The 26,462-nt window shown below is 33.0% G+C and overlaps 1 protein-coding gene across 2 annotated transcripts in view; it reads right to left on the bottom strand.

Moving 5' to 3' along the window:
• Window positions 1-15,552: 15,552 nt before the first annotated feature.
• Window positions 15,553-26,462, bottom strand: part of ZDHHC21 (zinc finger DHHC-type palmitoyltransferase 21) — a 55,670-nt gene continuing 44,760 nt past the window's right edge. For both annotated transcript variants that reach the window (XM_065879550.1, XM_065879551.1), the window contains 2 exons: window positions 16,238-16,281; window positions 15,553-15,685 (listed from right to left, as the gene is read on the bottom strand). In XM_065879550.1, the coding sequence (XP_065735622.1) occupies window positions 15,553-15,685; window positions 16,238-16,281 (177 nt within the window). The remainder of the gene's footprint in view (window positions 15,686-16,237; window positions 16,282-26,462) is intronic.

Below are 26,462 nucleotides of genomic sequence, written 5' to 3'. Positions count from 1 at the left end.
AAGCTATCTGGTCTTGGACTTTTGTCTGTTGGCAGTTTTAAAATTACTGATTAAATTTCAGTACTGGTAATTGGTCAGTTCATATTTTCTATTTTTTCCTAATTTTGCTCAGCAAAGGAAGCTATAAACAAAATGAAAAGACAACCTATGGACTGGGAGAAAATATTTGCAAATGATGCTACTGACAAGGGATTAATTTCCAAAATATACAAACAGCCCATACAGCTTAATATCAAAAAACAAACAACACAATCAAAAAAATGGGCAGAAGAGCTAAATAGATCTCTCTCCAAAGAAGACATACAGATGGCCAACAGTCACATGAAAAGATGCTTAGTATTACTAATTATTAGAGAAACGCAAATCAAAACTACAATGAGGTGTCGTCTCACACCAGTCAGAATGGCCATCATTAAAAAGTCTCCAAATAATAAATTCTGGAGAGGGTGTGTAGAAAAAGGAACCCTCTTACATTGTTGGTGGGAATGACTGGTGCATCCACTATGAAGAACAGTGTGGAAGTTCCTTATAAAACTAAAAATAGAGTTACCATATGATGCTGCAATTCCACTCCTGGGCATATATCTAGAGAAAACTCTAATTCGAAAGGATACATGCACTCCAATGTTCATAGAAACACTGTTTACAATACCCAAGACATGGAAGCAACCTAAATGTCCATCGACAGATAAATGGATAAAGATGATGTGGTGTATATACGTACACACACACACACACACACACACACACACACACACACAAAATGGAATGTTACTCGGCCATAAAAAAGAATGAAATAATGCCCACTTGCAGCAACATGGATGGACCTAGAAATTATCATATTAAGTGAAGTAAGTCAGGAAGAGAAAGGAAAATATCATGTGATATCACATATGGAATCTAAAAAAATAAATGATAGACATGAACTTATTTACAAAACAAAAATAGACACACAGACATAGAAAAAAACATAATTACCAAAGGGGATAGCGGGGGGTGGGGGGGGAGAAATAAATTAGGAGTTTGGGATTAATGTATACACACTACAATATATAAAATAAACAAGGGGCTTTCCTGGTGGCACAGTGGTTGAGAGTCCGCCTGCCAATGCAGGGGACACGGGTTCGTGCCCCGGTCCGGGAAGATCCCGCATGCCGCGGAGCGGCTGGGCCCGTGAGCCATGGCAGCTGAGCCTGCGCGTCCAGAGCCTGTGCTCCACAATGGGAGAGGCCACAACAGTGAGAGGCCCGCATACCGAAAAAATAAAAATAAAAAAATAAACAAGGACCTACTGTATAGCACAGGGAACTATATTCAATATCTTGTAATAGCCTATAATGGAAAAGGATCTGAAAAATAATATATATATATAAATGAATCACTTTGCTGTACACCTGAAACTAATACAACGTTGTAAATTAACTATACTTCAAATAAAAAATGGTTAAAAAAATAAAAAAGGAAGAAATAGAAAACCTAAGTAGACCTATAACAGGTTAACAAGGTGAATAAGTAACTAAAATTTTTCTAGCAAAGAAAAGCCAAGGTCCAGTTAGCTTCACTGGTGAAACCTAACAAACATTTAAGTAAATAATACCAATCCTTCATAACTGTTTCAGGAAGTGGAACAGATAAAAACACTGAGGCTTATTTATGTAACAGAATACCACTCAGTAAGAAAAGGAAACAAACTGATACTCACAACATGAATGAATCTCAAAAACAAAATGCTGAGAAGCCTGTCAAAAAAAGAGGACACATTATATAAGTCCAACTGTGTGAAGTTTTGGAAAAGGCAAATCTAATCTAGAGTGAGAAAAAGCAGACCAGTGTTTCCTAGAGTTGGGAGTGAGCGGGCCCAGGGAATTTTTTGTGGTGACTGAATGAATATTCTATATTTTGATTGTACTGGTAGTCACACGGTGTATATATTTGTTAAGAACTAATTGAAATGTACACTTAAAATGGGTTCCTTTTGTTGTATATAAACTATACCTTAATAAAATTGATTTTAAAATGGATGATATAAAATAATAATATATAAAATTCCAAATTATATTCACTAAAAAATAAGCGGAAATAGGGAATTAAAACATAAAAAATTGGTTCAAATGGGTGGAATTAAAAAATACTATTTTTACATGAAGGTTATAATTAGAAAACTATAGGTGAATGTTTTGAAATTTTTACCAATAATTATTAAAAGAATAAAATGCATGCTACTTACCTTTAAGAACACAAATGACATTATAAATCATATATGCAAAAATGAACTTTGCAAAAATTGTGTTGGTGATATTTTGTATATCTAAAAAAATTTAAAGTTAGTCTCCCCCTATACACTTATTACAAAATAAAAGTTTACATAAATATACAAAAACACTGAAGTTTACAAAAATTAAAGTTACACTGGAGTTTATAAAAGTATCTAAATGGATTCAGCAGCATAATATGAAAGAGCAAAACTATCAAAGTTTTTTGAAAAATAAAGGAAAATATATAATCTTGATTGAGGAAAGGCTTTTTAAAACAAGATAAAACCCCAGACATCTTAAAATGTTTAATTTCAAGATAACTTAATTCTTCCATAAAATATAATGATTATGGCAGATTTTATTTTCCATGTATCTCCTCAACAATACCTCCCTTCCAAGATGATTTTCTTGTTAAATGTGAATTTGACACTCTTCCTAAGAAGTGGAGTCCACATTCTCTTTCAGGCAGGGTTGAGACTACAGCAGGCTTGTGACTTCTGAAACTAGGTCACAAAAGGTGATATAGCTCCTACCTGGTTCTCTTGGGCTACTCTCCTTGAACCCAGCCATCATACTGTGAGGAAGCTCAGATATCTGGAAAGACCCAGGCAGGTGTTCTCAATGACAGCCCCAGCTGAGGTCCCAGCTGACAGCCAGCATCAATCATCAGACATGTGAGTAAATGAGGCTTTGGCTGATTGCAGTTCCCAGTAATAGATTCCTTCACAGTTCAAAACTTTCTAGCTGAGGCCTCAGACACTGTGGAACAGAAAGAAACTGCTGTGCCCTTTCTGAATTCCTGACCATAAGAACATGGTTGGTTGTTTTGTGCCACTAAGTTTGGGGTTATTTGTTACACAGCAGTAAAGAAAAACCATAAAGAAAAACAAAAGACTGGGCTAAAATTTAGAAACATATTGAATAAATTTAAAAACAATATCCAGAAAATATAAAGAGTTAATGACACTCAATAAGGAAAAGTAAAGAGTCAAATGCCATAAACAAGGAATTTGGAGAAGAAAAAAAATGAACAGATGCCAACCTCTATTAGACTGACACAAATTTTAAAGATTAATGGTACCAAGTGAGGCTGTGTGTAAATTAAAGAATTTTGGGACACAATTTGGTATTTCCTATCAAAATTAAAAATATGCACATCCTTTGACTTATTTCACTTCTAGAAATCTACTTACAGAAATACTAGCAAATGGACACAAAGGTTTTTGTACAAGTGTTTACTGTAACATTGTTACCAATAGCAAAAAGAAAGGAATATATTTGAAGTTCATTATAGAGGCATGGTTGAATATACTTATTTTATTTATTTATATTTATTTTATACTTATAGGATATTAATATGATGAGATCTACAGAAAAGTTAGAAAGAATGGGATAGACTATTATGTCGTGATATGGATGATCACCAAGATATATTGTTAAAAAGGCAAATCACAGAAAAGTTTGTTGGGTCTCCCTTGAAAGCCAAATAACCATGCGTATGAGAATAGATAGATAGATAGATAGATAGATAGATAGAGAGATATGAGATATGTGAAGGAAAGGGAGAGGAATGATGGATACCAGGCTATTCAGTAGCTACCTTTGGAGTGGACAGTGGAAGAGGGGATTTTTCACATTTTGTTTTAGATGGTGGTAAGTGCTATGGAGGAAAAAAAAAAGCAAGAACAAAAGATAAGAACTGCTGTGAGGAGGTTTATGTAAATTTTAAAAATCATCAAGTAATAAAATATTTCTCATGTTTACACACGTGAAAGTACAAAAACATGTTTGGGAATAATACATTTCAAATTTAGAATAGTGTTTACTTCCAGGGATGGAAAAGGGGAAAATTCTACAAGAGTTTGAATACCAGGAGGTGGGGAACACCCGAGGTCCTTTTAGAGATTATCTACCACCGGGATCACCCAAATTACTAAAATTATTTTTCAAATATAAAAAATACACATGGAAAATGAATGGCAAAAATTAGAGCACTTTGTATGGATTGGTATTTTATATTGTGGATACTTTTCCATGTTGAGAACATGTGAAATGCTTTCAAACACTCAAGAACTCTCTAAATCACACATCAAGTTCTAACATGTGTAGACCACCCCAAAAAATTGATATTGGTTATATTTATTTGCCATTAAAATATGAACCTGTTAAATGGAATAAGGGTATTTGGTCCAACAGCTACACAGCTTATACAGTTTATAGAACAAATTTCATTAACTTGATGGTCATTCCTTATTCATCAAGATTACTCACCCACAACTTCAAGGTGGAACTATAACAACTTCACATTGTATTAGATCCTCAATCATTCAGTTTATGCCAAGAACCATCACTCATTAGAGTGAGGGAACACTTCTAGTTATAAAAATAGTAAATTTCAGTATTAAGAAAGATAAATATCATCCAGACCATTCCACAATTTACTACTAACAACATACTTAAGCATATATGTACAGTAGCATCTGAATGTTTGGATTTGTATATTCCAAGTTCTCTATTTCCTGAATTATTCTGGCTTTTTCACATGCAAAACACATTGCTATTTGGGTGTTTGATCCTTAAACAGAGGCACGTTTTTGTTTGGAGAAAAGGGCTAATTTGAAAAATACTAGGCCAGGGGACATATAAATACTAACCAGAGGACATATAAAGAATATGCTGTGACTGATACAAATATTTTTTTAAGGAAGCTTAGTTTTTTGTTTTTTTTTCCCCAAAGCAACACACATCCTCTATCCTTCCTCAGTCCTGTTTGCTCAGCTGGATGTCCACAGGGTCCAATTTTCCCTCCAATTGCCCTTGCACACTAACGTAATTGCTGCTCATATGGATAATTGATCAGCCTAGAGCAGCATTTGTATGCATTTGTTCACTTACAGTATCTGGCAGCTTCTCAAATGATTTTGCAGTATTATAATACTATCATGTATTTTTAGTTTTTGTCTCTTTATAACAAGGCTAAATAGATGTGAATCTTTAAGAACGCTACATTTTAAGTACTTCAAAAGCAGGCATACAGAAATACAAATTCTCTTTTGAAGCAGCTAATGCTCCTTTTCTCTTATCAAATATAGAGTAAATGAACTGGAGTCTCAAATGCATAGTGTTCTGTCCTACCTCCCCCCCACTCCCCATTGCTTTCCTCCCTAAACAGACTCAAATTAAGTAGACTCAAACAAACCTCAGCTTAAAAAAGAAAATGACAAGCCAGTTTCACTTAATATGCCCTTGATGAATCAGTAAAAATATATTTTTTTAATTAAATATTGTCCTTTGAGTACATTTTGAATATTCTGTTTGACAACATGGGAAGTAAACATGAAGCCCTTTACCTGCATTCCCAAGTATGACTGTTCATTCCTGAGGAAAAAAGCACTGGTGCTACTGAGTTGCAAGCTGAACATTTTTCACGGAACGTCGTTTTTTACTTGAAAGAATAACTGACAAACTTTCATTTTTCAGACATGGGTATCTGGCAAACATTTTCTCAAAATGAATGAAGTGAACCTTAAGGAAAATCACTGACATTGTGGTTACCAATAATAAAACTCAAGTTTTTACATGAAAATTAGGATTTTACAAAATGTAATGTGTCATTATGAGCTTAACAGTTTTCTAGTACTTACTTTTCTGACCAGATCAGTGGTAATATTAGTTAAAAATTTTTAATTTAATCTAATTTTATCTAATTTTTATCGAATGAAATGTGTAACACTTGGAAGATCTGTGTTACTCCAATAGTTTCCAAATGACTAATGAATGATGTCACAAAATCATGTATGGGTGAAGAGAACTTTCCAAAGTGAAAAAGAGACCAATGGCTTTTAATGTAACACAGTAGGAAAAGTTCCTTGGTATTGTTTCCGGTTCTACAATGCAACTAAACTTTCAGAAACCATAACTTGTTGAGATTTTCATATTATCAAAGAATATCCACAGGCACTTGAAAAGACTATTAAAATATTCTTCCTTTTTCCAATTCCATTATTTGCATGAGACCAGATTTTTCTAGATACTTCAGCCAAAATAACAATGCAAGGGATTGAGTGTAGAAGAGTATCAGGATCCAGCTTTCTTTTATAAAGGCAGATATTAGAATTTTGAAAAAAATGTAAAATCATGGATCGCTAAATAAAAATACATTATTTATGTTAACATGCAATAGGTTTATTATTGGTATGTTTAAATGAATTAATAAATAAGCATTTAAAATACTCAGTTTTAATTTCTAATATAGTCAATGTTGATAAAGACTATTTACATAAGCAAAAACTCCTTGGGGCCTGTGATAATTTTTATGAATACAAAAGCGTTCTGAGACCAAAAAGCTTGAGAGTTATAATTTATCATCGCTGAGAAGGCACAATTATTTTAAATGCTGCTTTGAATCAGAGCAAAGGAAATTGAAAAAGGAACAAGAATAAAGTTTTATAATCCTTTAAGGTTTGTCAGCATGCAACAATTTGCTTTCATTTACCAATGCAGCAAAGTTTATAGTTTTATCTGAAACTCTATCAAGTCGTTTAATTCAGAGTATTTATCAACATTACTTTTCTGGTAATAAAAATTTAAGAAGGGATTTTTAAAATAAAGTTAAGCCCCTATCTTTCAATCTCAGTTTCTACACCTTCATTGTTTCTAAGACATACTGATTTGTCTTTTCAGATATTTTTGACCAATTTATACCCACTAATATACACGTCTCTGTTCTCACTTCTCGCATATACAAGTAAAGCAATTAGTTGAGACTTAGGAAATTTGTTAATAAAAAGCTACCCAGATACTCTTAGACTATAACTCCATAACAGCAAAGGCTCTAGGTAATTTAATACCCCTAGATCTAAAACAATGCCTAGATATATACTCTCTGCATTTTATTTTATGTAAATTATTCCACAAAGAAAAAAATAGTTCCATAAAATACTGTCTGGCACAATAAATGTTAAATAAAAGGGGTGACTGAATCTAGCCAATTGGGTCATCTCTAAACAAATATGCCTAACTAGAAATACTGCATTTGTCAATTTCAACCCCCACTATGTATACCCAGTTTTTCTTGAATATATAAACAATTTTGAGATTATAATAGAACAAAATCCTAAGGCTACTAAGTATGAATAATTATCCAAATTGCATAAAACTAAACAAAGTGGCCTGCCACACTGATAGTGCTAAAATCTAGAATTTGGGTTGATTTTAATAAATACAGAGGTGGGGGAGAAGAACAGTCCTATGTTTTTAAAAAATATTTATTTAAAAATAAGATTTCTAAAAATACAGTACCTAATACATTTCAAGAGAAGTAAAAACTCCACAATTTAAATTAAAAACAATCTGCAAAGAAAACAGAAATATTACATGAATAAAACTAAATCGTTAAAATAAATTAAAAACAAAACACCGTTCTTAAGCTAGATACATGGTTTGTTTTTCATTTTCAGAACCAGTGTCGACTTTTCATTGAAACAAGTATATCTCAGATACATACATGGCTCCCACTTGTCATTTTCCTCCCTCTTCTCAATCTATTCTCATATCCCTCAACTACCATTTTCCTTATTACCTTTAGCACAAGAAATGTCAGTGAAGATTTTTCTTTAAATGCTCTTAGGGTAACTGACAAGGTAAAACAGACATGCAGCTAAACAGCACTCAGATTTAAACATATGCACTGAATGAAAAAATGCCTGATAAATGTAAAAACAGGATCGTCATATGGCACTTGGAACATACCGCTATTAAAATAAAAGTCTTTTATTTTAGGGATATAATATTAGACACCACTGAGGTTGAGACAAAATTTTTGGAGCCTTGAAATATCACAAATTTTGCCTATTCATTAAACTTGCCAGTCACATTTTAAAAAGACTAATTCCAGGGACATAAAGCTCCTACAAGCAAGATCATCTACACTCAGTTCTCCCAAAAGCCTATTCTATTCCCCCAGGTTAGACCTGCAACTTATTTGTCTGAGTATCTCCAATTGTGGAGAAACTTCTTCCTATTGTATCATTTAGTCGCTTTATTGTACCTATGCTAAAGTAGATATTTCTTTTTAATATTCATCTCTGGAGGAGAGCAGATAGCTGTGAATCTTCTACTATCCAATAACTTGAACAAATAACTGCATTCAGCCACATTAATTTAAGTAACACATAAACAAGCTGAGTAACTCAGAACTGATATTGTCACAACAAAATCTAGAAAATATATTGTTGACAGAGAGACAATGTTGTCTCTTCCCATTTTGCTTTTAAATTTTGTCTTTACCCCTAAAAATATGTACATCTGTATTTCTACATATCATTCAAATGATCCTAAGTCACATCTCACACTAGTTTGACTTGATTTTTTTCCATTCAGAATCCACTGCAAAACCATATACTGTATCTACATTCAAAGACAGAATGATTTTAGTTGATTGAAAACTATGCAAAACATTCTCAAATGTGATTGTCTACTTTTCCAGTACATACACACAGTTATCTTCTTGCCAAAATTTTTAATCATTTCAGCTACAGTTTTTTTAAGGACACTAAATGAGTGTTTTAGAAGTCTGTGGAAAAAAAATAGGGAACCAGGATAGTACACATAGCAGTATTACATTTGGACAACTACTTCTAAAGGATATTCTCTCCCATTTTTGGTAAAATGAATCACTAAGCAGAATTAGTTTTAAAAATACCCTTAACTTTAACTTACGTGAAGTGAGTAACAACATCCAGGCTTTTTTTTGGGTAAAGTTCAATTTTCGTTTTGCTTTTAAATCAAAGTTTTGCATTTCCTCTTGGGCAAGAGTGTGTGTGTGTGCGTGTGTGTGTACATATATCACATATGTGTATATTTTTAAAACGTTCTTTAATTTTATCTTTATTCGCAAAACAAATGGCAATTATCATTCTTTAATACCACTAAGGATTACACACACACGCACACACACACACGCACACACACATATACACACACACAGATGCAAAATTCTTCATCTGTAATCAGAATGGGCCCTTAACTTCTCCTTTTAGCATTTTGCTTTAGCATTTATTAAAAGGGCCCAACAAGCTACAGAGTTCATCTGTAGAGATAAGAGTTATTATTTCTCATTTATTCCTGCAGAATAAAACAAAAAAATCTTGTGTAAAGTGTTTCAATTATCTTTTTAAGTTCGACCTATTAAACTACTCTTTAAAGTAGCCAATCTATACGAAAATACAAAATTAAAGTCCATATTAAGTTAAAACCCCCCCCCTTTTTTTTTTTACTTTACTTTCTAAGCAAAAAAGAAAAAAGAAAAAAACAGACCAAGTGAGAGACATTTAAAGCCAACTAAATTGAGGCAGCAGTGTGCAAAAACTAAGATCTATTAATCAAAATTGTTCTTAGTGACATTAAATTCTACTTTATAAACACAAGGATGTGAGAAGAAAACTCAGTGAACCAAAAAGAAAATTAACTCTTTGGTACGGGAATTAAAAATGTCACTCAATGCTAAAGTGAGTAGCACCAGGATGTCTTAGCTGTTGAGGCTGTGAAACACTAACTTCAGGCACCAGTAGTTCCAATGTCACCCGACACACCCTGGCAAGAACACCGAGTGTGCAATATGCAGACTAGCTCTCCCTTTACTTGACAGCCTACCCAGGTAAACCCTGTATTTAGTCAACAGACAAGCAAAACCACAAAAAGACCACCTTACATTGCTACTGTTTTGTCCATATCTCTGTTTAGATATAAAGCTATCAACACCCAAAAGATCAGAGTGTTGAACAACTGTGGTAAGCACCACATTACATGTTACAGGGATTCAAAATACCAATAGCTACGGAGACCCTCAAGATACGAAAAACTGAAATAGTCCAAATTTTAAAGTGAAAATCACCCTTTATATACAAACTGTTGATTTTCCCTCTGTTGACAGATTTTACTACAATACTTAGTATATCCTTTCTCTGCAAGAGGAGACTTATAAAAAGGTCCCAGCTTTTTCAATCAAACCTTGGGCAACCTATTCATTTCTGCTTAGCATTAAGTAGCTGTACTTTCACATAATTCCTGACACTTCAGGTTAGCGTACACTGTACACTTCCGATATTTAAAATTCAAAATAATTTCTTAAAGGCATCTGACTAGCTGACAAGAATCAGCAATATACACTCCTTGGATAAAATAACTCAAACTAAACGCTTACACGCATCAACAACTCTTACAGTGAAACAGTGTCAACAAGAGAAAAGGCTAAAATGATTGTAGCAGAGGAATTATCTGACGTCACAGATTCTGTGTCCAGTAAACCCTTCTGCTGAGATGCTGATTATACATGCTCTGTCTAGCCTTCTCTCCATCTTAATACTCTCTTTATCTAATTCTGGCTACTCACTACTCATTTGTACCTGTCCTCTATGGTAGACAAGGGAAAAAGGAAATAATAATAGTAAAAAAAATAATGATAATAGAAAATACCAATGACATAAGGATAAACACCATTACTATTTCTGTTTCAAATTAGCACTAGCAGGTAGTATTATAACATCTGAAGAACAGACAAAAATGTAGTAAATTCTGTTGTTAAAAATTGCACAATGATAATGAAAGGAGACATCAGAGAAAACACTTCCTGAAGTTAAACCATCATCATCCTAAATGCAGCTGAAATGCTAAATACTGATTGATATACATAAGAACAACATTGGTTCAAAATACTTCAAGCAAGTTGGTTCTATTACTTTCTCACATTCTGCTGAAGAATATTCTAGAATTCAATTGAGAATGGCTAAATTCAGAGCATAATGAAATTTGTGATTTACAGAGAAATTCAGAGGATTCTTAGGATCGAAAGTAACAAATGTGGACATTAAATAATACACTCATTCATTTGTTAATTATATGGTTACTAATACTAGCAAGTAGAACATACTAAATGTACATGACTTACTAACTACATTTGCCAGTACTTATATTTTTGAAAGCGACCGTAGTAGAATTGGGTAAAAAATCTAATACTTATATCTATTAATAAATTATTTAATGTTTGTAAGTGTAAACTGTACCAAGTAAATTCTAGATATATCTACATATATAGAGGTCATGTCAAAAACTTATTTAATGAAGCAGCAATAGTTTAGTAAACTTGAGCTAAGTAGTCTATTCACACATGAAGCACAAGGGAAGTAGACACTAGAGAAAAGTCCAGGGAAAGGCTAGCAGCTCTGTTAATATTAATACCATTGTAAACTAGAGCTGGATACATTGTGATTTTATACCAACGTATGTGAGAACATTCAAACTGCTCCATTATCTAACACATAGAAAGGTATGTGGTTATAATCAAAACTACTTCATACTTCCTGGGTGGAGGTGTTGTCCTAACTCAAGTCTTTATGATTAGCATTAATACACCCTTTCGGGTGACACACCTTCAACTAAATATTTGTAGGAAAGTGACTTAAAAAAGCCTGACGAAGAACAGTTATAATTAGCCGCCATCCTTAGAGAAAAATACCTCTAAGCATTAGCAAACATTCACTGATGTTCATTCTGACAGAAGTTTTAACTCAGCTGTTACACTAAACTTTATGCTTATGTTCTCTATTTCTATTACTTAAAAGTAAACTATGCTTTCTTCTGTTCAAAGACATTAACATATTAATATTTTAAGTATACCTATCTCTTATGTTAACCACAAATATTTTTAATACAACTCTGAAGCAAAATAGTATTTTTCTCACAATGGAACATCAGTTAACAATATCTTTAAAATTCTGAACTCAGTCACTTTTTGCCTACAGTCTTGAGCCCATAAACATTTTTGTTTGCAGAAAAGAAGAGCAACAAATATAATTGTTCAAGAGGTGCAATTTATAACAAGTACTTAACAACTACTTTCATTTCCAGAAGTCCAATTAATGACTTTGCTGAATGTAAAACATCCTTTAAAATACATTTCGCTTAAAATGAAATGAAATGTTTATAACGAAATACTTCATCCAATATACAGATTACATCAGTAATCTCACTGCTCATAATTATTTTCTAATGCTCAACATCATTAGTTATTTTCAGGGTTATCTAGAATATATAATAAATTGGCTACTAAAGCTACAGCTCTAACTCACAGTAGGAAAGTTAAAAAAAATGAAGAGAAGTACAGAAAGAATTATTAATCTCTTATTATTTTAATGCAATTGAATCAGTTAAAAAAATCATTCCAAAACTGGGATTAAAAAACTGAATGTATTTTTTTAGATATTCAGTAAAACACATTAGACGCTGGCTTGCCATTGTAACTACGATAAATTTGTTTTGTAATAAATTGGTAATTTTAAGGTAATGACTTTTTAATTCTAAGGACTTAATTTGCCAAAATAAGGTTCAAAATAAAATTCATGAAATGGTTTATATTTATTTATCCTGATCTGATATAAATTTGTCTGATAGTAAAAAATATAATATGAATATACATAAATGAAGCAAAGTAGTCATATATGTATGAACCAGACATCAGAATCATAAATAGGAACACATTAATTTTCATAAAACCTTACATTTTTGCACATAGACTTCCCTTAAGTTTGTACCTCTGAAATGTTCAGAATTTGGGTATACATTTCATTTGGGCAACAAATCTCTAGAGCCAGTATAATTACATCAATTAGCCAAAAGAGGGCGCAGAGAGCACACTAGAGTTTATGGACTCCCCAGGAAAGTGCCAGGTGTTCTCTCTCAAGTTGTCTAACAAGAATCATAAAACCCAGTTAGGTGTGCTAACTCTGAAATACTGCAAGTTACAGCATAAGTATATATAGATATACTTTATATAGATTCCTACATAAATATATTGATATGTAGCATTTCTGCCATTCAAACAAAAATAAATATATGCCTTGCCCAGTGCATTAGTTTGTATTCCAGTAATTTAGAGAAATCAGGTACAGAGGGATCAGGATCAGGGAAGGTAAAGAGAAAGGTGGGAAGAGGTGCCCTAGAAGTGGGGAACCTAAGAAAACCAAAACCAGAAACCGTTAGAGTGGGAAAGAGACCACCTCTTGATTCTCATTACTGAGACAGAGGTTGGCACTGAGTACCTCCCTGGTACCTTTCAAGGTAGCTACTGCTACCATATGAAGTATAAATTCGTCCATAAAGCTCTTTAGGGGGTCTTCACTTGGCTTTGCTGTTTTTTCAATGTCCTTATTTGAAAGGAATGTATACAGCATAAGGCATCTGACTGACATCTATCTACATTATCTATACATTACTCCTTATAACAGTTCAGTCACCAGGCCAAATTTGGTCAAAACCCAACCCATCTGCCTGGAATGAATATATGTACTAATTCTGTGGTTCATTAAGCTCTATAAATATACCTCTTATATTAAATTTACTATGAATCTTATCAGCACCAATAAATATTTCCATCTGCCACTAAGTTTTTAAATAATAAAGCACTGTAATCAGAACATGAAAGACATGGTACCTGTATCTCTGAGTAGACCTTATTCTATTATTTTAGGAGATATTTATAATTTCTAAAAAATAACCACAGTATAGTTAACTAGCTGACAATGGTAACCTTCTGTTTCATGATTTCTCAGGTATGACTCCTTACTACCAAAACTAACCAAAAAGAAAATATTGATATGCTCCAAGAACACTAGATACCCCTTCAATCCTCTCTTCAAGGGAAAGGCTGAGTACATAATTAGTTTTTTAAAGATATATGGATTTTGCAGTATTCTAATGGAAAAAAAATTTTAACTGAATTTTTTTCAAACCATGCTAAATTTTTTCTCACACAAATATTCTATGCTTTCCAAGAGACCATCACAATTAGCAATTTAAATTTGTATAAGGCTAATAATGAATACAGATTATATTTTCTCATTTTAAGGTCATTTCCTAACACTGGCTACTAAAAATGGTCTCTCAATCCAGATTATAGTTGGTCAATTAAAATTTAATTTCAATCTGGGTGATTACAGGTACACAAAAGTTACTTTTACTAGTAACTTCCTATAAATAAAATTTCAATATTAGTTGGCCAATATCTATTATATAAAAACCTTCAAGGTGTAATTTTAGATCTACTAGTAGGTAAACAAAAGTAAAAAGTATACATATATTTTTTTAAAGCACAATATTCTTCTTTATACTATACATTATATATTATCTAGTTATATTAGCTTTTTTTATTTTTTGCGGTACGCGGGCCTCTCACTGTTGTGGCCTCTCCCGTTGCGGAGCACAGGCTCTGGAAGCACAGGCCCAGCGGCCATGGCTCACGGGCCCAGCCGCTCCGCGGCATGTGGGATCTTCCCAGACCGGGGCACGAACCCGTGTCCCCTGCATCGGCATGCGGACTCTCAACCACTGCGCCACCAGGGGTGCCCTATACTAGCATTTTAAAAACATATGCATTCTAACATAACTACACTAGAAAAGGTATCAGTGGAATTATTGCAAATTCTTTACCCTTTTTGCTAATAAAAATCTTAGGGTAAAATAGGAACACATGCCTGTTTGGTCAAAAATTTCCCCTTGGAGCAAATATTTTAACAAAAACCAATAATTATAACAGTACAGGGGAAAGAAATGGGAAAGTTAATGTGAAAAAAAATTAATCTTTCCTTTAAAATAAGGTAGGTAGTTGGTGTTTTACTTTAGTGGTGTTTTTGGTGAAGAGAAAAAAAAACATTAGAAAGCTACTTCTAAGAAAACACTGTCCTTTTTTGTTGCTGTTTTTGTTTTGTTGTTGTTGTTCAATCCTATATGCTAAATTTTAAAAAATCTTGCAGTACATACAAAAGGAAGTATAACATAAAATTGTACTTGAAAAAGAAAATTTACATATAAGGCGTATCAACTTTTGTAAAACCTAAAGAATGAAATTCAGATTTGGTTAGTACTGCTTAAGGGTGAAAATTTTAAATAAACATCCGAAGTTTCCCATAAAGTAAAATCTGTAACACTGTCAGTACTAAAAGAAATTATGTACAATTACTTCATCCCAATCACTGCCTTTTGAGTTTAATAACAAAAGCATTTAAAGAAATCCCTGTGGAAAGCTAATTTGAAAGTAAACATGCTTTAAAACTTAAATATAGATCATGTATTAGTCCCACAACAGGATCAAGATCACTATTCAAATAAAGCCTGGGGCACATTATGATGCTTAAGATTGGTGGGTGGATTTTAATTGACTTGAAGACTGTCATAGTTCTATTATCAGAAAACCTGTAACGCATTTCCAGCATGGAGGACCCATCTGTGCCCACCATCCATCTGTTTAGACGTGATTGGCAAAGTGGTAGGGAACTCGCAGTGGTTGCCTCTGCCTGAAAGGAATAAACCACAGGATCTTCCAACGAGTGCCAAAAACTTCTGAGAAGGTCTGCTGCCATGGCTTTCGGGGTCTCGATCTACAGAAGACAGCATTATTAGTGAAAGACAGCACTCCCATGGTGCACTTCAGTCAGCTAAAACAATACAGGTTGGCTGGGGATCCATTACTGGACTCTGATGAATTGTGTCCCAGCATCACAAATACAGCTTTTCTTTCATTATGGAATGCAGCTGAGTTTTAACTCTGGATAGCAGATATTGTATCTGTGTCGTCAATCAACCTAGGGCAACTTTTGAAGCAGAGGAGAATCTCAGGATTAACAGAATGTGTGTCAACAACACAGTAGCAAATCTCTTTTGATGTATTTTCAGGACAAATAATTTAACTTACTTTAGTAGGACAAGGAACAAGAATGATCAGTACTTATTTTGTTTGAAAACTATCACGGCTAGAAGACCCCTACCCCTACTGTAAGACTGGGTTATGCTTGCTAGCTCAGGTCTTAGAAAAGGCACCAAGAAAAAGCCATCATTATATTATCTTTCCACTACATGCACACATTTTTCAAATATAACCAGGTGCTGGCATTTTAAAATAAGGACACTACAGACTTCACTTTCATACTTACATTTCTTCACAACAGTTTGACATCTTTTCAATAGATGTTGTATCCTATTAAAAATAAAAAAAAATACTCAGATATAAGTTATCAAGGCTTGATTCTATATCTATTTCATGATGTTTTTAATCATATTCAGAGAATATTCTAAAGATATAAAAAGTTTATATATGGGTACTAAGCTGGGACAAAGTGAGAGTGGTAGTGTATATAAGGACAGATATACACTACCAAATGCAAAATAGCTAGTTAGTGGGAAGCAGTTGCATAGCACAGGGAGATCAGCTCGGTGCTCTGTGACTACCTAGAGGGGTGGGATAGGGAGGGTGGGAGGGAGACGCAAGAGGGAGGGGACATGGGGATATATGTATACATACAGCTGATTCACTTTGTTATAAAGCAGAAACTAACACACCATTGTAAAGCAATTATACTCCAATGAAGATGTTAAAAAAAAGAATTTTAAATTATCTATGTACATTGCTGAAATTCCCTTGGAAAAACAGAATCAACATTACGTTGTGCTAAAAAGAACCAATTTATTCAATTACAACCCCCTCCAAATTGTAGGAGTCTCACTTCATTAAAAAATAACCTTTTATTACACTTGCCTTCTTGATAATTCTTTTAAAAGTCTATATTTAATTCAACTGTCATTAAATATGCATTAAAAATAAACACCAAAATGATAAATGAAAGGCACTATTGAATAGAAAACTGTCAAGAGCCAAAGAGCACTACTGGTTATGGTTTTCTGTAAACAAAGCCAAATTCAACAAGGCAATGTATGCATTTGCCGTACTACAACATTTATTACTCTGAAAAGGAAAGCTAACTGATTAGTGTTCTTTGGTAAAAAACTGATTTTTTTTCAAGAGAAAAACCAGTCCCTTCATAATAATGCAATTTCTCATTATGTGTTTTCTATAAAGCTGTTAACACAAATATATAAGAAAAACAACTCAATAAAGAGAAGAAAGCTTCTAGACATGCTGGTCTAATCCATGTTAATGGAAGACCTATCATTAGACTGAGAAACAGTGATGATAAGGAATATCCAAATAATCAAAACACAAATTATATAATCTTATTTTAGATATATATTTACATTTTAAATATACTTTTAAGTTGTACAAAAGAAAACATATTCTTTTACATATACAAAAAAATCTTCCTCCTTTTACCCTTTCCTTTATTAGCTTCCTCAGATATAGCAGGTGGACTGCAGTTATTAAGCAATACTATTCATGCAAATATTTGTGGCTGCAACTCCAATTGCAAGAACTTATTTAGCTATAGAACTCTCTTCCAATAATACTACTGAAAAGCACCTTTACTTCAAAAAACTCTTTAAAGAAGTTACACGAATGGCTCAGAACATTACATTCTTATGTATGAACAGTTGTCTAACTACAGTTGGCCCACATACAGGAAAACAAATCTATCATTTTTTATGTGACTAGTAACTAATAACAGAGTTTCATTTCCAGATTTCCCAGTAATCTGTGTGGAGGCTATAGATTAGTCACTCTATATTCACTAATTTCCTAGCATTTTCTGAAATTCATGGTTTCCAACGACAATTCTATGTATAATTAACCTTTCCTGGTTCTGTTGCATAATTTCCTCAAAATAATGTTTTACTTTGTGAAAACACAGTCTGCAAATACATAAAAAAGTTTATTAAAGACTTAGAGGAAAGCTGGGGTTCTGGTTCCATATCAGAAAAAAAAAGTGAAGGAAGTAATTTAAATGGTATCTTAGAACTGATGGTGACAGGTTATTCCAAAACAATTAAGATAGCTTGCGCAAAAATACAAAGGAAAAGACAGGAAAGAAATTTTAAAGTGTTATCAGGAAAGGTATATAAATGGCCCCAAATTGCAGGTGTAGATAACACTTAAAAGTGGAAACTATTTCAGGATAAGGAAGGCAATTACAAGGTTAGACTACTAGAACTAGCCAATGTTACAGGGTATTTTTACTGTGCAGAAACTTAAAACTCGATTATAACTTTGAGGAATGTATTTGACAATAAAATAATCAATTTTAAGGACTTTGAATTTAGACTTCATATGGGAAAAGCTCTTATTTGCAAGTGCTTTTGACATCTTTCTAGAATCTGGTTCAAGAAATACGAGGAACACTACCTTTCAAGTCATCATAAACAGATTGTCATTCAATCAAAGGATGTGATGTTTACCATGACTTTATGAACAGGATTTGTGAGGGTAGCCAAAAAAGACTATTTTTTTCCACTAGAAATGGCAAATGCTTATCTCTCAGCTATCCAGAGTACTATTATAAGAAAAAAGAACAGCCAAACATGTCACGAAGTTTTTGCACTGGCATTTATACAGCATACTCAGGGCAACACAAGTTATCATGCTATCGTATTTATATACGCAATAGAAACAGCAAACTAGAAGAGAAGAGAGGTTACTACTGGCAGGAATATTGACAACCGTAAGTTATTTCCAAGTGCCGAACTAGGTTTGATAAACTTTTTGTTTTGTTTTATTAAGCAGGGAATTGTGGAATATTTCACACATGAAAAATAAACTAAAAATATTTAAAATAGATTTTAGTGCAGCTAATTCCATTCAACATAAAAGACTCAATACCTTTAGTGACTATCACAAAAATGACCAAAAAGGTAATTGCTATCTTCACGGAGTATATTTTATAAATTCTTAGTTATATGTAAAACAGCTATCTAGAAAAACTCACTCTTCAAGGAATGATAAGAAACACATTTTTATTTTATTATCTACAATCAAAATACCTTATTTCCAAAGAAATATTTATGTATTGATTATGGTCTAATGATAAAAATATCCAAGACTTCTGCCAGTCTGCATAACTGAGATAAATGAGAATGCTTTCCTATTTTAAAAACCGGAAGTTTATCTTCTAAAAAAAGGAATAAACTAGAAACAAGAAAGACTTACAGAAATATAGGGCTCAAGTATTTTATCAACTATACTTTATCTTCTCCTGATGGCTCATCTTACTCTAAGAAATTATCTTTCAGGTTCAGTCTAAGGAAATATGTTTGACTTAAAAGAAAACTGTATCTCAACTAGTAAGATTATAACTGGAATGGAAAAAAAAGTTTCTAATAGGAAGGGAGAGGGAGGTATTTATTGCCTATTGGAAAAATTGAGGGGAGGGGGAGGTGAGAGGCAAAGAGCAAGAATTTATCACCAGACGTTTCCTGGTTAACAGACCTGAGAATCTAGTCCTCTTGGAATAGACAGCTTGATGATACAATCCATCCAACTAACTCATTCTGCTTTGAGTTCATTCTCACAAAGTAACACTTTGCCATATATGTTGTTGTACAGGAGAAAGAATGTACTGCAGAGTCCTTTGGTACCTGACAATCATACATAAGGGAATAAATAGTCAACCTGGTTTATATGACTATCACTTTTGAGTCTAGAAGTAGAGTCACTGCTTCTGGGCCTGATTAACCCTGGAAACATTTTCAAAATGGAGTTTCCAGATCTGTCAAACTGAAGATCTGAGGAAAGTAAGAACATTCTACCAGAAAGTCTCCTTGAAGACAGTTCGATCTAACCTCAAGGATCGCCTGCACTCTTTAGGTCTTATCACAGGTCTTGTTCATGATTTTAACTCTACTGCACATACCTGATTCAATGACTCTGCTGATTTAACCTGGAGTAAAAAACACTATTAAGGAAAGTTTATCACAACTAGATATTATATACCTGTTTTGTCTACTACTGATTTCCGCTAATTCTAAAATAGACTTTTGCTTAACTTCCTAGAATTTCTGCTCAACAAACAGAGAGCAACTCATTTAACTTTGTGTCTTTCATAGCACCGAACAGCACAAATTATTCAAAGTGGGTACTCAATATATGTTTGCAGCACTAAACTAATTGAACATGGACAGAAATAACATGATTCCTTATCTTTAATTTTTTTCAATCCAAAGAGAGAAAACTTTCTGTTAACCTTAGCTCTCTCTCCTCCTTTGAAGCCAGAACTCACTACTATATTACTCACTTGAAATAAATGGTTCATAAGCATCCATCTCCAACAAAGGACCAGCTACATCTCTTATTAGAGATCTTAAGTTAACATAGACATTTAATCAATCATGAAACCAAACTGAGAAGGCAGTAGATGTTACTTTGATAGCCACTTAAAACATTTCTTTCCAACATAATTCCCATACTCCTCTTCATCAAGCCATTTTCTGGCTGTATAAAACCTTAAGAAAGTTACTAAAATTCTGTATCTCAGTTTTCAAATACTACTATTTACCTCATAGGTTTTTGTAGAAATTAAATGAGTTAATATGTTAGAGCCCTTAATAACTCCTCAATAAATGACAGGCCTAAGTTTTTATTGTAGGGCTTGGAGCTATCTTAATTACATTAGAATGTAACTAGAAAAATTTATGTTTAAACAAACAAGTGTTTTTTATAATCAAAGATAACATGACATGGACTGTAGGAGACTACACAGATAAAATCCAATGTCCACAAGGGGCTTATAATCTAGTTGATAAGTACATAAAACATGATTCATTTACTCATTTATTGTCTATCAAAAATTTACTAAGTACATATTATGACACAGTCCTTAGCAACAGGAGCTTACAGTCTAGTGAAAGTAGTTAAACATACAAGAAATAATTATACAGGAATATACCGAGGATGTCAGAGAGGAGGATTATATACAATAACATATATAAATAAGCCATACACTATTTAGAAACAGCACGTTTGCAATCAACAATCAAATCAAGGTCAACTACTCTTATATTTTTAGTACAAAACTATACTTTCATAAGATTTTCGGTTATCAGTAGAAGTAAGATGGGATAATGTGCCCCTTTGGCTGGAATTTGAAAAGTAATTAATATAGTGATAGACTGTGACAGAGGGAAGCATATGAATCACTGTGGAAAAAGATCTAAAAGTTAACTATAAATATAAAATTCACTGTTTCCTCCAATCCTATAAAGTTGTAAATTCAGATTAAAAATTCACGTGGATTCAGAACATGAACAATAACATGGGAAAAACAGCAAGTACAACTCATAAATGTTTAGCTTCCTTCCCCCAAAAAAAGCATCTATTTAATCACTCAAGCAATTCATCATGTTTTAAGAAAATTAAAACGTACTATTCTTATTGAAAAAAATCTATAGAAATAGATTTAAGTTGTTTTAAATTACTTTCAAGAAGTTTATTACATTGAGTAAAGAGAGAGGATGCAATATAAATACATTTTCACATAGGAACACGTTTATGCTAAAGAGCAATCCACTTCCACACATAATAATTACGATGCTAGCAGGAATTTTTAGAAAGAAAGCTTTTCTATTACTATGCAATGTAACACAGTATGGATTTAAACTAATTCCTTGGAGAGGGGGAACCTAGTTTCTGTAAAGTTCTCTACTGTATCCAAAATTCAAAGAAATATTATAGCCAATATTAGAATATGACATTAAAAACATATAAGAAGTAACAATTTAAATTTTAATGATTCTTCTAGGTGTTAAAAAAGCTACAGAGAAGATACTTCCCGTAATATTATAATTAGAAATACCGTATTAAAAATATATTTTGTTTTTATTAAATGAAAACATAATTCAGAAAGGAAGACAAAATGCTGTATAGAGCTCCCTTTACAGAAATGTAAGTGAGCTGGGTTCAGCATAATTAGCAACGATTTCCATATTTGCAATGCTGATTTGGAGTTGAGTAAAGCAAACGTAATTTGTACAGAGACTATACCGAATGCTATTAATTCACCACACTGATTCGGGGGATACTTAGCAGAATTTCATTATAAGGATTAATAATCTCAGGACTACATTTCTAGGTACATGTTAAAAGGCAGGTAAGTCCACTAATCATCTGATTAATAAGAATGTTATTTAATAGATAATGCCATTTAAACTAATTTAACATTTTGAACACAAGATACTTTTCATTGTATAACATAATCGAGTTAAAATTAAGTCACTCCTGCATCTGTGATTCTGTCTATATTTATTTAGGTAATCATGAGCCAGTATTTAGGGGAGAAAACATTTTCTCCCTTTATTTTGAAAAACTTTGCTTCAAGCTATCTTTAGTAATTCAAGTAGAGTCCAACAATAGTTACCTGTGAGACCAAATATAAAAAGCTCAATTTTTTTCTTTGAGAATTTAAAGCCTTTTACAAAGTTTCAACTAAATATATCTTCCCCACCCCACCCTCAATCTCACCACAACTGAGAAAAGCACTAAGCTCCAGAGACGCCATCAAAAGCTTAAGCTTTTACACAAACTCCACGGTGCCCTGAAAACAAAAATGCTTGTATACAAAATTTAGATAAACTGTCAGAGCAGTGTCATGGTATACAATAGCTCACTGTCAGACCCTCACCAGAAGGCGCTGTACCAGCTGTTACAGAGCTTCTTGATTAACTCTCTCCAAGCCCAGCAACTCAAAACATGACTAATACAATCACCCAGCACTCTTAGTGTTGGTGCTCATCAGAATGGACATTATTCTTGGCTGTGTGTGAACTACTGCTCAATAAGAAATTCTGACATCAATTACAATAATGACAACATCACTATCCATCTCATTCAGAAACAAACAAAAAGGCTAAACGGTCTAAGTAAGGAATAATTAGAATAATCTGTTCCCTAACTAAATAAAGAATGCTTCAAAGCAGACTTTGAAAACACTTTAACTTCAGTATTAATTTTAGTAAAAAGGAACCAGCATATATAGTTAAATCTTGTTTAAAATTCAATCTAAAAAGAATCAAAGGTAATCCTTTAAAATTGGGTTTAAGATTTGCCTGTTCCATAGAAACATCAGGTTGTGTTGAGATCTTTTAACCTTGGAAATGGGATTAGAAATCCACTGTTTTTAAATTTAAGTAATTTCTAATTATTTTATCTGGGTCACAGATAATCTGCTCTTACTAGGTCTAAAATGACATCAGATTATCATTACTATGACTATCCTGTTACCTTCTACTATCAATAAGATGGGATTTTCCCTCTTATACAGGAGAGAAATGACTTTTCCAAGTAAGAACAAATAATGGGGAAAAATTACTGAAAATTAATACACTGCTTCCTCAAAACCTCAACCTAAACCTAAATAGAGATAGCACTTGTTTTGCTTGTTTATAGTCTAATAGGCCTATATTCAAGCTATGTAATTACATAGTTTCTATAATGAAATGATACTCCCACCAGTGTTTTCCCAAAATGCCTCTTGGTCTTTGGGGGCAGGAGTAGGGGAAGGAGGAAGACATCAATGAAGTAATTAAATTCACTGTGATTCTTTCTCCCCCTTTTCTTTCTTATGCTAACTGACAAATTCGTCACTTCTTTCACACTGTAAAGAGAGATCCATGGATTCAGATTATGACAAAAACATGTCCAGATGTGAAATATCCTGTAGGCAGTATTAATTTTTTCATAAAATGAAACAGCAAGCATATTTTATAAAGAAAGGAAGCAAAATCTATATTTTAAATTTTAATTTTAATATTAAATACTATTTTTAAATACTAATAATTCGTTAGATTTAAAATTAAATACTGAATGCATAACAACTTCAAATAATTAAGCCCTAAAGAACCTTAAATCAATGTGGGGAGGAGTGAATTCTGGAAACCTTTAAAAAAATGTTTTTTTCATTCAAAAAGAGTGGTACTTGAAGTTCACTATGAAAGCCCAGGTAAATGGAATTGAAATTTACTGTAATTTTTTTAAGTACTTATATTCAAGAGGAAGTACAGTGCCTAAAGGTTGGACTAACAAATGGAATATATTCTCTCTCTTAATGCTTGCATTCCTTTTTAAATGCTTCACAAATGTATAATTTCCAAAGACACGAGACCTGTCTAGCACAGAGTGTTCTGAGAGGGTACTAAATGTATACAGAAAGAGATGAGACTTGGGGAGAGAGCATTATTTAACAAATGTGGTTTCTACTCAGTTTTAGAAATATCACAACATCAGACCCAATCTCCCTGTCTTAAAATGGTGAAATGTTGTTCAATATTATAGCAAAAGAGAAAATCATGCAATTTGAAAATTAATATTAACATACTGGTAGTATGGAATAGTCAGAAAGGAACCTGATACTATATACCCTTTAAAAACCAGCAAATACTATAAATAACTTTATGTCCAACTCAGAAGTGAATACTAAAATTTGAGAATAGGAATTCTTAAAGTATCTTGAAGCCTTTGCTGCCAAACCCCACTTTCTGCTTAGGTGAGAAGGAAACTGTTACCCTCAGCTATAAACCTCTGATGGCTCTCAGAAGTAACTTGTAGTCTTAACAGCAACACTCTCAAACATCCATTTCCAGTCATTAATCATAAGAAATTGGGGGAAATCAGAGAAACTTCATTCCAGGAAATATAAATATATACCAATGATTTGGGCAAATTCAAAAGTGGAAATTCAAAAATGCAAGCATAACCTGGCAATTTAGACTTGACTTATGAATAGGCTATAAAGTAATTATGAATGAGTATAAAAGCAGAGAAAAAACATGTTAGGGGAAGCCCTATTCTCGTCCACAGGAATGTGATTAATATCATGTTATTTATCATCATCACTAGATAAATCACAAGAGATTTTAGAAAACATTTCAAGCCACTGAATAATAATAAAAACATATTTAAACAGACATTATACAATCCATGAATGTTCAATAAGCACATGAAGAAGTGTTCAGTATCATTAGTCATCAAGGAAATGCAAATTAAAACAACCAGATACTATTAAAACCTACTAGAACAGCTGCAATTAAAAAGACTGACAACAATAAATGCTGATGAGGATGTGGAGCAACCAGAATTCTCACACATTGTTGGTCAGAGTGCAAAACGATACAGTTGCTTGGGGAAAAGGCCTGGCAGTTTCTTATGAAATAAAAGATAAACCGTCTCAAGTGACCAGCAATTCTTCTCCTAGGTATTTACCCAAGAAAATGAAAACATGTTTCCACAAAAAGACTTGAGCAAGAATGTTCACAGCGTTTTTACTCATAATTACCAAAACCTGGAACCAGACCAGTTGTCTTTTAATAGAATGGATAAACAAACTGTGGTATAGTCATACAATGGAATACTACTCAGCAATAAAAAGAAATTATCAATACATGCAACGACGTGGATGAATCAAAAAAACACTATATTGAAAGACAGGAGACATATTAACGGGTATATATGAAATTCTACAACCAATACTAATCTGTGATGGATGGGAAAAAAAACAACAGATCACTGCTGCCTCTGCAGAGGATATGGACTTACTGATATGAGGCTTGACGGAACTTTCTAGGGTGATGGTAATATTCTCTATTGTGAAAGGGGTTTGGGTTGCACATGTGTGCATTTATGTGTTTCACTGTACGGAAAATTTGCCTCAAAGGAAAAAACATAAACAAGCACTGAGCTCCAGTTAATGATTTGTGTGGTGAACTGTCTGATGCTGCAAATTACTTTGATATATATTACAACATATAATGGATTGATGGACAATTTGAAGTGAGATAAAGCAAATACTCTAAAATGTTAATTGTGGTTGAGGATTCACTGCAAGATTCTTTAAAATTTCCTGTGTTTAAAATTCTTCCTATAAAATCTAGAGGGGAAAGGTTATTATGAGTACCTTGCAAAATATTAAAACAATGGTGACACAATAAATATGTTTTCCTTCCATTTCTGACTGCATTCTTCCAGTTTTCTTCAGAGGCCAGTACCATTACTAGTATCTCATGTGTCTTTCCATAGATAGTCTTTGCATATAGATAGAGGGATAGAGAGAGTTACCTCTGCGTTATTTCTTTTTTTTGAATGTTTTTATTAACATTTCTTATTAAACCATAAGAGAAAAGAACACCTGAATAGAAAACAGACAAAGGACATCAACAAACCATATATAAAATGAATAAATGAATGAATGTGAACAAATGAATAAAATTAACATTTAATTTATGCCAGAAATATTCTTTTTTTGTTAACAGCTTTATTGACATATAATTCATATACCATAAAATTCACCCATTTAAAGTATACAATTCAATGGTTTTTTAGTATGTTCACAGAGTCATACAACCATCACCACAATCAATTTTAGAACATGTTCATCACCCTATGAAAGAAACCCTGTACCCTTTAGCCATTATCTCCAGCCCCCACTAGCTCCCCAACCCCACACA

This window comes from Phocoena phocoena, chromosome 6 (genome assembly GCF_963924675.1).
Source record: "Phocoena phocoena chromosome 6, mPhoPho1.1, whole genome shotgun sequence".
NCBI lineage: Eukaryota > Metazoa > Chordata > Mammalia > Artiodactyla > Phocoenidae > Phocoena > Phocoena phocoena.
This window is presented reverse-complemented; position numbering and strand designations above follow the sequence as displayed.